Source organism: Phascolarctos cinereus, unplaced genomic scaffold (assembly GCF_003287225.1).
Source record: "Phascolarctos cinereus isolate Bilbo 61053 unplaced genomic scaffold, phaCin_HiC Scaffold_4;HRSCAF=312, whole genome shotgun sequence".
NCBI lineage: Eukaryota > Metazoa > Chordata > Mammalia > Diprotodontia > Phascolarctidae > Phascolarctos > Phascolarctos cinereus.
Genome location: NW_027555847.1, coordinates 712,585,455 through 712,599,025, shown reverse-complemented (window position 1 = coordinate 712,599,025; position 13,571 = coordinate 712,585,455). Strand labels below are relative to the sequence as shown.

The window sequence follows — 13,571 nt, the reverse complement described above, 5'->3', positions numbered from 1 at the left end:
ACCTTAGGCAAGTCACTTAACCCTCTCTGTCTCAGTTTCTTCATCTGTAAAATGAGCTGGGAAAGGAAATGGCAAACCACTCCAGTATCTTTGCCAAGAAAATCTCAAATGGGATCACAGAGAGTCAGACGTGTCTGAACAAGAACCAAAAAAAAAAAATTGGGGAAATATTTAATGAAATAAATTTTTAAAAATTAAAATTTTAAATTTTAATATTTTAATTTTTAAAAATTAAAAACCAAAACCTGTTTTATTAATTTATTATATTAATATATTGATGTTATTATATATTACTTATAAAAATGTAAGCTATTGTGTTCAAAGATTCTTGTTTCGTGGAACCCCGAATGGCACCCAGATTCCAGGGCCTACTGGTATAAGAGAGGAATACCAGTAAGCAACCAGAGACAAGGGATGGACCTACAGGAGGTCACAGCTGGGTGGTTCTCCTTTTTGACAAACGAGTCCCGTCAGGCCCAGAGCTCAGTCTGGCACTCACCGGCTGCACCAGGACATTGTTCTTGCCATAGAGGAGAGTGGCCCGGGAATTCTGATGCAAGGACTCCACGTAGTCCCGGGCAGAGAGAGAGGGCCGGTCGTCCATGCTGCCGCTGGAATGGCGCTTCTGGATCTGGGAGGATGGGGGCAGAGAGGAATGAGATGCAGGGGGTTTCAAGGGATGTTCTGAGCCCCAAGCCCCATCTCCGCCGCCCTTTCCCCCTCCCATTCTCCCCAGCCTGATCCCCAAGTCCTCCTCACACAAAGTGCTGGGCGCTTGGTGGGAGAGTCCTGGCGGAGGTGGGAGCTATGGATACGATGCCGCTGGACCAGCTCGTCAGCTGAGGGGTCCGTCCAGAAATGGTCTGCTGTCTTCATTTTGGTATACTCCAGTGCACAGGGGCCCACTGGGGGCAGAGTGAAACATCAGAGCCCAAACAGCCAGGCCAGGGCCCAGCTCTCCCAGCCCTTCTGCCTGCCAGAGAATCCTGAGAACTAACAGAGCAGACACTCCCTGAGGGCAGGCATCATTACAGTTTGGTAACCCCACTGCTTAGCACTGAGTGCCTGGCATGTAGCTGATGCTTAATAAATATTTGTTAAACTGAATAAGCATTTATTATATGCCTAGTAAGAGCCAGAGACACAAATAAACGGTCCCTGTCCCTAATGAGCTTACTCTGCTGGAGAACACAATATTTATCAGGTATATAAATACAAAATAAAGTCCTAATAAATGGGGATGGGGATGAAGAGACTTTCAAGAAAAGCTTTAAGTAGGCAGAGAAGGCTGAGCTGGGCTTTGAAGGAAGCTGGAGATTATAAGGGGGTGAGGGGAGAGGAAGGACTTACTTAGCAAAGAAGCCAGGATGGGGCCGTCAACGGGGTCCATCAGGAGAGCTTCCTTCTCATAGTACTTACTAACAGGAACGTAAAGGAGGCATCAGTTTTAATGGCTCACAGAAGAAGGAACAAATCCACACAACCCAAAGAAATGCCACTGACAAGGCAGTGCACATCACAGAGCGCTTTACAATTTACAAAAAATAACTTATTTTTTAAATGTATATTATCTCATCTGAACCTCACAATACTAACATCAGCTATGGAAAGAGCAAAACAAAGCAGTCTTTGCCCTCAAGCAGCTTACAAACCCTGAGATACAGCTCTGAGGGACCCAACAGTTTATTCTGTAACTGTGCCCTGCATATGGAAGCGCTAGCTGAAGAAGTAATAATGGGAATGCCAATATGCAATATATTGAATTGGCTTCCCACTACTCTGAGGGAATGAGATAAGATTTAGGAAGAATATCAGATGGGAAGGAATCTCTGACATGGCATTCAAGGCTTTCTTACAAGCTGGCTGGAAGGTCCCCTTTTAAGAGTATTTCACACCATGCATTCTCTGTCCCAGGCAAACATCATCTCCCACCTCGGTGCCGTTGCAGTGGTTGTCCCTCATGCCTAGCACACCCTCCTTTCTTACCTCTACCTTTCAGAATCCTTAGGATGGAAGGATAACACTTTCAGAGCTGAAAGGGACCTTGGGGACCATCGGTCCGAACCCCTCATTTTACAGAGATAGAACTGACTTACCTAAAGTCATAGATATCGAAGACAAAGGTGGACTTTTAAACCAAAGCCTCTGACTCCAAAGTCAGTGTGTAGGAAGCCTCCTCTGATTCCCTGCCCTGATTTTCTCTAAAACATCTGATCAAGATCTCTCCTTGGCCCCCACCACTCCCTAACACCCCGCACTGTCTTCTGCGTACCCACTGTCCCCTCCAACGGAATGTAAGCTTCTTGAGGGCAGGGTCTTTGTGTGTACAGTGCCTAGTAACTCATAGATGTTGATTATGAATGTTTGTTGAGTACAATATGGGCCCTGTTTAGGGAAGAGCCATTGTGGGAAGTAGCCCTTTTCTCCCTCCCTTCCCTATCCCAGCCCATCTCCCAGGCTCACCTGCTGTTCTCTACCAGGTAATGCACAATTTTATCTAAGACCTTTTCGAACAGGGCCGTGCGGATCCAGAGGTGCTTGAGGGCTTGGGGGGGACAGGTTGGGCAGCTTGGGGAGCTTCCGAACATTCTCCTGGAGACCCTGGAGCTGGTTCCGCCTTTGGTGACAGAGCAGAGAGACGTGAAGGCTGATTTAGGAAGTTTCCCCACACCAGGGCCCCAGCCTGCCATGAGACAGCCCTCCCACACCCCCAGGCTCCCCAACAGCCAACTCAAGGCCATCCTAACATCATAGATTTAGAGTTGGAAGGGACCTCAGAACACCATCGAGCCCAACTCTACCATTTTACAGATGTAGGTTAAGTGACTGGCCTGGGGTCATACATCTAATAAGTATCTGTGGTAGGATCCGAACCCAGATTTTCTTGACTCAAAGTACATCACCCTATCCCCCGTGCCATCAGGCACTTTGTACAATGCAGAGAGTGCTGAACCTGGAGTCAGAAAGACCTGCATTCAGATCTGGCCTTAGACACTGCGTGACCCTGGGAAAGTCACTTAACCCTTGTCTGCTTCAACTGTAAAGTGGAGATAATAACAGCTCCTATCTTGCAGCATTGTAAAGTACTTAGAATGGTTATTGGTACACAGCAGGTGCTCTGTAAATGCTTATTCCCTTCCCTTTCCCATGCTGCCTCTCAAGAAGGAGGTTAGGGCATATAAGGATTTTGGGGACTTGGGAAGAACACCCAGATACAAAATTGGCAAGGTGAAGACTGAAATCCCTTCCTAGTTGAGGAAGAGAACTCTTCCTCAGTGAAAACTGAGAGAGCAACAAGCTTTAAATGCAAGTTCTCCTTGGAAAGAGAAAACAGGAACTCTTTCAGACTAAGGTGTGAATGACTTACCAGATTCTAAGAAGAGAGAAGAGGAGGAGAGCTATCATGTTAGACTGTAAGCTCTATAAACTCAGGGACCTTGTCTTTAAAAAATTTTTTATTTTGTTTTACTTTTAATCAATATGTATTTTTCTCCTTCCCCGTCCCCCTCCACCAAGTAGTGGGGGAGGGGAGGCAGGATGAAAAGACAAAACCAAGTCTGAAATAAATGAGTACAGTCAAGCAAAACAAATTCTTACATTGACCGTGTCAAGGATCCGGCCTTATATGACTTTTCTAACTTCCACAGCATGGGACCAGTGGATGATAAATTAATCACATCTATTAATAATGTCTGTTAAGTGAAGGAAAATGAAATTGGGCCATCTACCCTGCTGTGTTTCTCTTCCCCGCCTCACTCTAGCATGGTGAGGAGCTTCAGAGAGGGAGAAAAGCCAACTTCCTCAGGAAGGATTCCTTCCATCAAAGCTGCCCCACGTTCATTTCCACTTGACTTTGACCTTGGAAAACGTTGGGATGGGAGAGCACTAACCATGATCCATGGCAGTGCCATGCCCACCCTCACTTACGCATTCTCAATCAACTGCTCCAGGTCTTGGACCTTCCGGGACAGCTCCTCTGCGGGGGCAAAGCTCTTCCCCACCTTCATGAACAACGCTGCAATCTTATTGCTCCGAAGGAAGCCCGCTGCCCGGCGCCTCAGGCCATGCAGCACACATGCCTCCACAGCAGCTGTGGGGGAGACAGTCATGGGGGCAGAGATTCAGACCTGGAAGGGACCTTAGAAGCCCATTAGCCCAGAGAAGGAAACTGAGGGACTGGGCTTGTTTTGTGTGGACCTACGGGGCAGAAACAAGAGCAATGGAAGGAAGTTTCAAAGAGGTGAGAGTCAGGAAAAATTTCTTCCCAATGACAATTATCCCAAAGGGAGTTGGGTCGCCTGGAGAAGTCACAGTCTTGACCTCACTGAGCATCTTCAAACAGAAGCTGCAGACCACTTGTCAGGCATGTTATGAGTTTGACTAGATGGCTGCTGAGATCCCTTCTAATTCTGTGATTCGATGAAAGTGACTCTGAGAAAGTTTCCTCATCTATAAAATGGGTCAGAGGATCAGAGATCCAGATGGTCAGTGGGTGATGGGACATTAACCAGTCCCTCAAGTTGGAAGGGATCTCAGAGGCCCTCTAGTGCAGCCCACAGAAGAGAGTCTGGCTTTGGCACAACTCATCCAGCCTTAGCTTAGACACTTCTGAGGAAAACCTCCCCCATCTCTCAAGGGAGTCCATTCCACCCTGGGAATTCAAGGATTCACGTCCCGTTCATGAATTCTGCCTCATTTAAGGGTCTCAGCCATTCAAGCAGCTTCTGGGTGGGAAGGTGGCCACTCAAGAAACCCTCTTCCCGTTCTCTCCTCTTCCACCAGATTGGTGTCTAGAACATGCCACTTCGTAAAATATTTACTCACAGTCACATTCATTCTGATGAGGAAAAGAGCTCATAGGTGTCCAGGAAAAAGCCCTGGATTGGGAGTCAGAGAACCTAGGTTTGAATACCAGCCCTGCCACTTAGCTGCACAGTGACCCTGGAGAAGTCATTTCCCCTTCTCTGGGCCTCAGTTTCCTCATCTGTAAAATGAGGAGATTGAACTAGATGTCTCTAGATTTCAGATCCAAAAAGCCCTTAATGCCCTGAAATTCAAAACCCCCTAATCCTGGACAGTGACCGGAGATCATCACTACAGTAGCCACAACCCAATGTCTGCCCATTCTTTGTTATTCCGTGCTATCATCCAGGGCTTTCTACCTTCCCTCTGCTACTCTGCTTGGCACACGGTGCCCCACAGGCCTGCTGGAGACAGGCAGATGGGTGGGTTAACCTTCCCTGCCAGGCTGGCTAGGATTATGAGAGAGTGAATTATTAACACACAAGCCACACTATTTTCTGAGGCCTTGGCAAGGAGTCGATGAGAGCAGCGCCAGCTTCCTCCCTGAAGCCCATTGTATGCCCAGGGTCCCACGTACAGGGAAGCAAGCCAAGGCTCCTTCCAGCATATGCACAAGACCTCCCTTTGCAGCGGTGGGCTCATCCGACCTCCACGATCAACCCAGACAGGGGAAGCAGGGCAGGGATTATTATCACCTCCATTTCACAGATGGAAAAACTGAGGTCTAAGAGGTAAAGTCCAAAGTCATGTAACAAATTAATAATATAGATGGGGAGCAGGATGGGAGATTAGAATAACACAGCTTTGTGGGATGACTGCCAGGTTATAGAGGGAATCTGGAGGTAGTGAGTGTGGGACCAGATGGACTGAGACAATAATTCTGCTCCTCACTGCCTAAAGGAGGATGATTCACCTCTCCTGGCCTCTGCTTCCTCATCTGGAAAATAAGGAGGCTGGGCAACACAGCCTTGGAGGTTCCTTCCAAGCTTGGGATTTTATGGCTTGTTACTTGTCTGACCTCGGGTAGATCACTCCTCAATGCCTCAGCAGACGTCATCTCTAAGATGACAGCTTCAGATGAGGACGCTTCTGAAGGCTACTTCAGCTCTGGTCATATGAGCCTAGACAAGCCCCCTCTCCAAACCACTAACCTACTCTGGGCCCTGATGGCCTCTGTTCTAAGGTTTTTCCCTTATTCTTTGTTCTAAGGCCCTCCTAGCCCTGATATCTCCTGTTCTAAGGCCCCTTCCAGCTCTGACATTCCCTGTTCTGAGGTTCCTCCTAGCCATGACATTCCCTGTTCCAAGGTCCCTTCTAGCTCTGACATCCCCTGTTCTGAGGCCCCTCCCAGCTCTGACATCTCCTTTTCTAAGGTTCCTCCCAGCCCTGACATCCCCTGTTCTAAGGTTCCTCCCAGCTCTCACATTCTGTGTCACTTCCAGCTCTAATAGTCACCAAATATGTTTTAAGTACCTACTATGTGAAAGGCACTATGCTAGGTAATGACAATAAAAAGACAAAAACAAAAACAGTCCCTGCCCTCAAGGAGCTTACACTCCACTGGGGAGAAGCAACATGTCCTCAGACAAGTAAACATTAAATCTATTCAAAGTCAAGCCCAAGTCATTTCTTAGAGACGGGTGAGGGGATCAGGAAAGGCATGTCTAAGTTGGAATCCCAGGATGCCAAGAGGTAGGAAAGAGGAGAGAAAATATTCCAGACAGTGGTAAAAGCCTGTACAAAGGCCTAGAGGTGTAAATAATAATAATAATATAATAATAATAATAATAATAATAATAATAATAATAATAATAGCTAATAATCTATGGAATCCAGATGACAGGCCCCAAGAGGCGGAAAGGCCTCCAGCCTGTCTGGGATGCTGGAGCGGGGGGAGCTCACCCTCAGCATCTCCTCCTCCTCTTCCTAGTAACTGAGAAAACCTTCCTTCCTCCCACTCCCCCCAACACCACTTCACCCCTGCCCCATAAACCCTGAATGCCATGAAGCTGCAGGACTGACCAATGCCCAGGGTAGCTAGAAACAGCCCATCTGCTTGGCTCTTCCATGAAAAAACTAAGTCTGGTGCCCCTGCACTCTGGCTGGTCATTGATGGGTAATTCGAGGGCAGAGGCCTCCTGTTTTACTCCTCTGACAGAACATTACAAGCCACTGCTTGGCACTAGCCTGCAAAAGGCTGCCAAGGACAGAGGAGGGCCTGGGAATTAATGGCCAGGCCCTAGGGACAGCAGCCTGTGACAGATTCCCTTCTGCCCGTGCTTTTCTGGGGACAAGATTGCACATCCGATAGAGAAATGGCCATGTTCTTACAGAGTCAGACACTGTGGCTCTCAGATCATCAGCAGCCAGTAAGCTGTTTGCATAGATATTATTTATGTAATTATATATGTACATGTGTTCTATACTAGAGTACATATGTATGCATATATACATATCTCTATATATGAGGGAGAGATGGAGCAAAGGAGAGATGGAGTGGGAGAGGAGAGGAGAAAGAGAAGAGAGAGAGGAGAAAGAGATAGAGAGAAAAAGAGAGATGAGAGAGATGGAGAGAGGAAAGAGAAGAGAGAGACAGAGACAGACAGACAGAGACAGAGAGAGCTGCCCAATCCACCAGGTGATTGACTGAGAACAGGGACCTTCAGGCTGAAAGCTAAACCAATCCTGTTAACTTCCTGAAATCACACACTGCCCAGATTGGTCACAGCTAAAAAAAAGGTGACTAGTCCACAACCACCCAGCTGGTCAGTGTAAAATCAGATAGAGGGACAAGATGTCCCCAGGCCCATTTTAGCTCTAAAATCTAAGCTCCAAGACTTCTCAAGTAGGAGAACAAACTTGGGTCCAAAGACCTGAACACAAGTGAAGTGCTCTGTGCATGTTAAGGGCTGGCTCCCAGAGTCCCCTGCAGCCTTCTCCTCCCTCTCATCCCAAGCCCAACACCGCCCCATCAGAGCTCCGCTGTTTCTGAACTCGGGGGTCACCAGTCTCAGTAAAACAGCTCAATTCCTTAGAAAGGAAGAGCAGAAAGTGCCTTCTCAACGCCTCCTCTGGCCTCCCTGCCCCTCTACCCAGCCCCCTCGCTGGGGTCTTTCAGCGCCCCTGCAGGAGGCCCTTAGACGCCTCTCCTGTACTAATGATTCAAATAACGCGGCTATTTCAACATGCGTTCTAACACAAATTCATAATTCACTGGTGGCATTTAATAAGGATAGGGTCGGACCATTGGTATCTTATCCTAAACAGTGCCTGGCTTTCCATTTATCAGAGAACCTTCACCAGGTGAGATCTGGGGGATGAGGTGAGCCAGGCAGTCCTGTCCCAATGTTCTACTGGACAAAAGGGACTTCAAAACACATCTGGTTTTTAAGTGACAGCAAATCACACTGGTCTGGTAGAATCATAGACTCTCAGAGCTGGAAGTGCCTTCAGTAACTTCCTAGCCCATACTACTACTACTACTACTACTACTACTACTACTACTACTACTACTACTACTACTACTACTACTACTACTACTACTACTACCTCACATTTCCATAGCACTTTAAGGTTTGCAAAGCACTTTACAAATATTATCTCCTTTAATCCTCACACCAACCCTGGGAAGTAGGTGCTATTATAGTCCTCATTTTATAGATGAGCAAACTTAGGTAAAGTGACTTGCCCAGGGTCACACAGGTAGCAAACGTCTGTGGCCAGATTTGAACTCAGGTCTTCTTGTTCCAGGTCTAACACTCTAATCACTGTGCCACCAGCTGCTTCTATTCCATCATTTCCATTAAAAGACCAAGATCTTTTTTCTTCAGATGAGTTTTCTCACCATTCCTCTCCCATCCTGTACCTATTAAAAATTTTTAATAATATTTTTCCCAATTACACGTAAAAACAATTTTGAACATTTGTTTTTGAAAGATTTGAGATCTAAATTCTCTCCTCTCTCTCTTCCCTCACCCCTTCCTGAAGTGGTAAGCAATTTGATACAGATTTTACATTCACAATCATGCAAAACATATTTCCATATTAGTCACATTGTGAAAGAAAACACAGAGTGAAAAAAAACATTTTTAAAGTCAAAAAAAGTCTGTTTTGATCTACATTCAGACTCCATCAGTTCTGTCTCTGGAAGTGGATAGCACTTTTCATCAGGAGTCTTTTGGAATTGTCTTGACTCATTTGGATTGCTCAGAAGAGCTAAGTCATTCACAGTGGATCCTCGGATAATATTACTTGTACAATGTTACTGTCTGCAGCTGTCAAATTGATTTTTTGAACCCAAGTGTAAGACTTTACGTTGATCCCTGTCCCATTTCACCTTCTTCAACCTAAGCCAATGCTCTGGTCTCTCGAGATCTTTCTGAACTTTGACCACCATTCTTCGTGTCAATCATCCCTCTTAGCTTTGTCACCTGCAAACTGGCTACATCTGGTGGCATGTGCCACCTCTGCTTTTATCTAAATCACTGGTAAACCTGTGAAACAACCCGGGGCAGTTTATTTTTCTTACAACATCCCTGTAGTTAAGTACTTTCATTCTGTTTTTACAAAGAAGGAAACCAAGGCTCATACATGGACCCACCATATGAAGGGGCAAGAGCTAGGACTCAGACACATCTTCCACTTTTCAAGCTCAGTGATGTTTCCACTATATCACACCATTGCTCAAAGCCTTGAGTGAACAGAGATAAAACATTTTCCAGTGGCCAAGATGAATCCCAAACACGGAGCCCCTTTTTTCTAAAGGGCAGCCCCCAGACTCACCACAGAATGAGATGATATGGCTGCTGTCTTCATGGACAAACTTTCGGGTCACAGCCTCTTCCATGATCTGTTTTACCTGTGGGACAAAGGAAGTAGAGGGAAGAACAATCATTTACTAAGTGCCTACCGTGTGTCATGAATTGTGGCAAGTGCTTTACAAATATCTCATTTCACCCTCACAATAATCCTGAGAGGGAGGTGGTATTATGATCCCCATTTTATGGCTGAGGAAACTGAGGCAGACAGAGTGACTTGTCCAGGATCACACAGCTAATAAGTGTCTGAGGCTGGTTTTGAACTCAGGTCCCCCTAACTCCAAGCCCAATGCTCTGACCACTTTACCACCTGGCTCCTTCAAAGGGATACTGCGTAGGAGATTAAGAAAACATCCTCAAGGAGATGTCCTTTCTAAGACCCAGAATGAAACTTCTAACATTCTGCTGAGAATAAAAATGCTTCACTTCTCCCAACAGTCTTGTATAAGGAAGGGGGAAGAGGGAACAGGATGGTCACCTATGGGTTACCCTGAGCTCCCAGGAAATTGGAAGAAGTCAACAAATAGAAAAAAGAAGTCACCACTGACAACTATCTGGGGCTCTGAAGTTGGCAAAGCCCTTTAAATCCATTAACTCATTTGATCCTCACAGCAAATCTGTGAGGTGGGTATGACAGGTATTAATCTCATTCTACAAATGAGGAAATTAAGGCAGACAGGTGAATTGACTTGCCCAGGGTGACATAGCTAATAAGTGCCAGAGGCAAGATTTTACATCCAGGTCTTCCTGGCTCCAAGTCCAATACTCTATGAATTCAGTGTGGGGGAGGGACATTTAGAGTCAGAGAGCCAGGGTTCGAATCAGTGAGACCTTAGGTTAATGACCTTGTGTTACTTTGGGGCAGTCACTTAATGTCTCCAGGCCTCAGTTTCCTCATCTGAAAATGGCAGGACTGGGCTCCCTGGCTTCCAAGGTCCCTTCCAGCTTCTGACCACCTAAACCAAGCTTCCCAGAACATACAATTGAAAAGCAAGAGCTGGACAAGGAGGTGGCCAGGGTCCAGCTGACCCAGAAGGCTAAAATGAATGAGAATCCAAACCATTCCCATTTTTCCAGCTCTTGAAGGCTTACAGAACAGTTTCCTCACAACCACCATTTTGAGCCAATGTAGGCAAGTCCTATTCTCCCCATTTTAAAGATGAAGAAGCTGAAGTCCAGATGGGGAGATGTGACATGGAGTAGTGGATAGACATAGAAGACCTGGGTTCAAATTCTACCTCAGACACTTACTCACTGTGAGACTCTGGGCACTCCATTCCCCTCTCTGGGCCTCTGTTTCTTCATCTGTAAAATGGGGAGGTTGGGGCTAAATACCCTCTGAGGTCCCTTCCCCCCCTAGAACCTTTACTTCTCCAGGCCTCGGTTTCCTTATCTATACAATGAGGGCATTGGCCTCATTGACCTCTACATCTTTTAACTCTAAGATCCTACATCCAGGGTCACACAGGAGTGTCAGGTGGGATTTCAGCTCTGGCCTCCTGGCTCCAAGGACTGTCTGCACCATACCACTGTTTCCCAAGACTCCTTCACCATGGAGTTCTGGAAAGGAGAGACCAGAGTCTTAGGGACCTAGACTAATGTTGGGACTGTGATCAACCTTCTGGAAGGTTGGAGGATGAGATGCATCCCATTGTTTCTACATAAGCCTTTGGAGGCTGGACTTCAATGCAACACAATACAACACAACACAACACAACACACACACCACATTCTGTTCCTTCCCCAAGGAGGTAATTTGACTTGCCAAAGATTACACCGTTAAACTCCCAACCTCTTCTCTTCTTTATGGGCATCTGCCCCTTGAAGTGGCTATAACCCAGCTACAACCTGGGCACCTGTACCAGTAGCTACTCAAGGAAAACTCCCCTCCCCCACCTGCAGTACCTGCCTCTGGATCATCTCTGAGCTGCAGAAGACAGGTCTTCCTCCCCACCCCCCAACCCATCCTCCTTTGAGTGGGGAAGATCTGTGGGCTGAGGGCTCTGGTGAGTAAGAGCCCACCTCCTTCCTTTTCATTTTTGGTGGGATAGAGTGAGTCACATAAAACGTGGAGACGCGGATGAGCTGTAAAATGTATCACAGGTCTCATGCTGCTTTGTTTCCATAGGAGCCTGGGGGCCAGAACACTGGCTCTTAACTTGGATCTCAAATCCCAAGACCTCACATCAAAAATATTCTCCCAAGCTTCAGTCCTCCAGCAATGGCCAGTGAGCCTAGACACACACACACACACACACACACACACACACACACACACACAGTCATCATACTCTACACAAAGTTACAGAACTGATAAGAAACCTTCTAAAGAATTCAGAATATGTTTTCCACATTCCTTTCCCAGAATAATAATATTAATAACAGTAACAACCACTACATTTCTATAACTCTTTAAAGCTAACCAAGCATTTTCATCATAGCAAGCCTTTGAGAAGTAGGTAATAAAAATATTATTAACCCATTTTGTTTTACAGCTAAGAAAATGAGGCCCAGGGAGGTCATTTGGTATGAATTAAGTAAGATTCATTCATTCATTCATTCATTCAACAAGCATTTACTAAGTGATATGGCAGGCACTTGAGCTAAGAAAAGCAGATGCAAAGATAAAAAAAACAGATCTTGCCCTTGGGGAGCTTACATTCTATTGAAATGGGGGTGAGAGAAAACACATAGCCTGAAAATTAAATCAAAATAGAGAAAAAGTAATTTCCAGTGGGAGAAGCATTAGCAACCAGGGTATCACAATATGTTTCATGTGGGAGATAACATGCGAGAGGAACTTTGAAGGAAGCTAAGGATTCTAAGAGGCAGAGGTAGAGAGGAAGGGCATTCCAGGCATAGGGGATTGCTGGTACAAAGGCTTGGAGATGAGAGATGGCAGATGACATGTCATGTATAAGGAACTGCAAGTAGGTAAATTTGGCTGGCACTTCTATTATGTGTAATGGAGAATAATGGAAAATAAAGGCTGCAAAATCACAATCATAATCATAGTATTTAGATAGTACCTACTATGTGTCAGGCATTGGGCTAAGCACTTTACAAACATTATCTGATTTGATCCTCACAACAACCCTGTGAGGTAGGCACTATTATTATCCTCATCTTACAGTTGAGGAAACTGAGGCAAACAGGTTAAGTGACCTGCCCAAGGTCACATAGCTAGTAAGTGTCTGAGGTCAAATTTGAACTCAGGTCTCCAGGTCCAGCACTCTATCCACTATTCTACCTAGCTTTCTCAAAGTCAAACAAGAGATATGCATTTTATTCTAGTGGCAAGAATGAAGTAGTAGAGTTTATTGATCAGAGGAATGACCTAGTCCAACCTGGGTTCTAGGAATAGCATTTTGTTGGCCGTGTGGAGAATAGACTGGAGAAGGAGAAAGAATGGATGAAGAACAAATAAAAGAGGATTGCTATGGACCAGGTGAGAGGTGATCAGGTCTGACCAAGGGGTGAGGGTGGCTGTCCAAAGCAAGAGAAGGGGATGGACGTGAGGTAGTATGAGAGTAAGCCAACTGGTCATGCATGACGGACAAGGGCAAAGGAAGCCTTGAGGTTGACTCCAAGGTTGTAAAGCTAGGAGTGACTGCAAGAATGGGGGTGCCTTGTTGGACAAAGGGAAGTCTAGAACAGTGGGGGTTTTGATGGAAAGATGATGAGTTGTGTTTTGGCCATGCTGAGTTTGAGACATCTAGTGAATATCCAGTTGGAGTTTCCAATAGGCAATTAGTGTTGCAAGAGTGGAAATCAGGGGAGAGACTGGGGCAGGACATTCAGATCTGGTAGTCATCTGTATAGACGCTATACCTGAATCCATGGGACCTGATGAGGTCACTACTACTACTACTTCTACTTCTACTATCACTACTAAAACTACTTTTAACATTACTACTACTACCTCTACTTCTAGTACATCTACTACTACCT

At 45.8% G+C, this 13,571-nt stretch overlaps 1 protein-coding gene across 1 annotated transcript in view; it reads right to left on the bottom strand.

The window, feature by feature from the left end:
- SGSM1 (small G protein signaling modulator 1) overlaps positions 1 to 13,571 on the bottom strand; it is a 115,790-nt gene that overhangs the window by 57,927 nt on the left and 44,292 nt on the right. Inside the window, 7 exon segments of the mRNA XM_078154392.1 lie at positions 500 to 631; positions 760 to 905; positions 1,351 to 1,418; positions 2,464 to 2,552; positions 2,554 to 2,617; positions 3,928 to 4,090; positions 9,586 to 9,661. Of these exon segments, the coding sequence (XP_078010518.1) occupies positions 500 to 631; positions 760 to 905; positions 1,351 to 1,418; positions 2,464 to 2,552; positions 2,554 to 2,617; positions 3,928 to 4,090; positions 9,586 to 9,661 (738 nt within the window).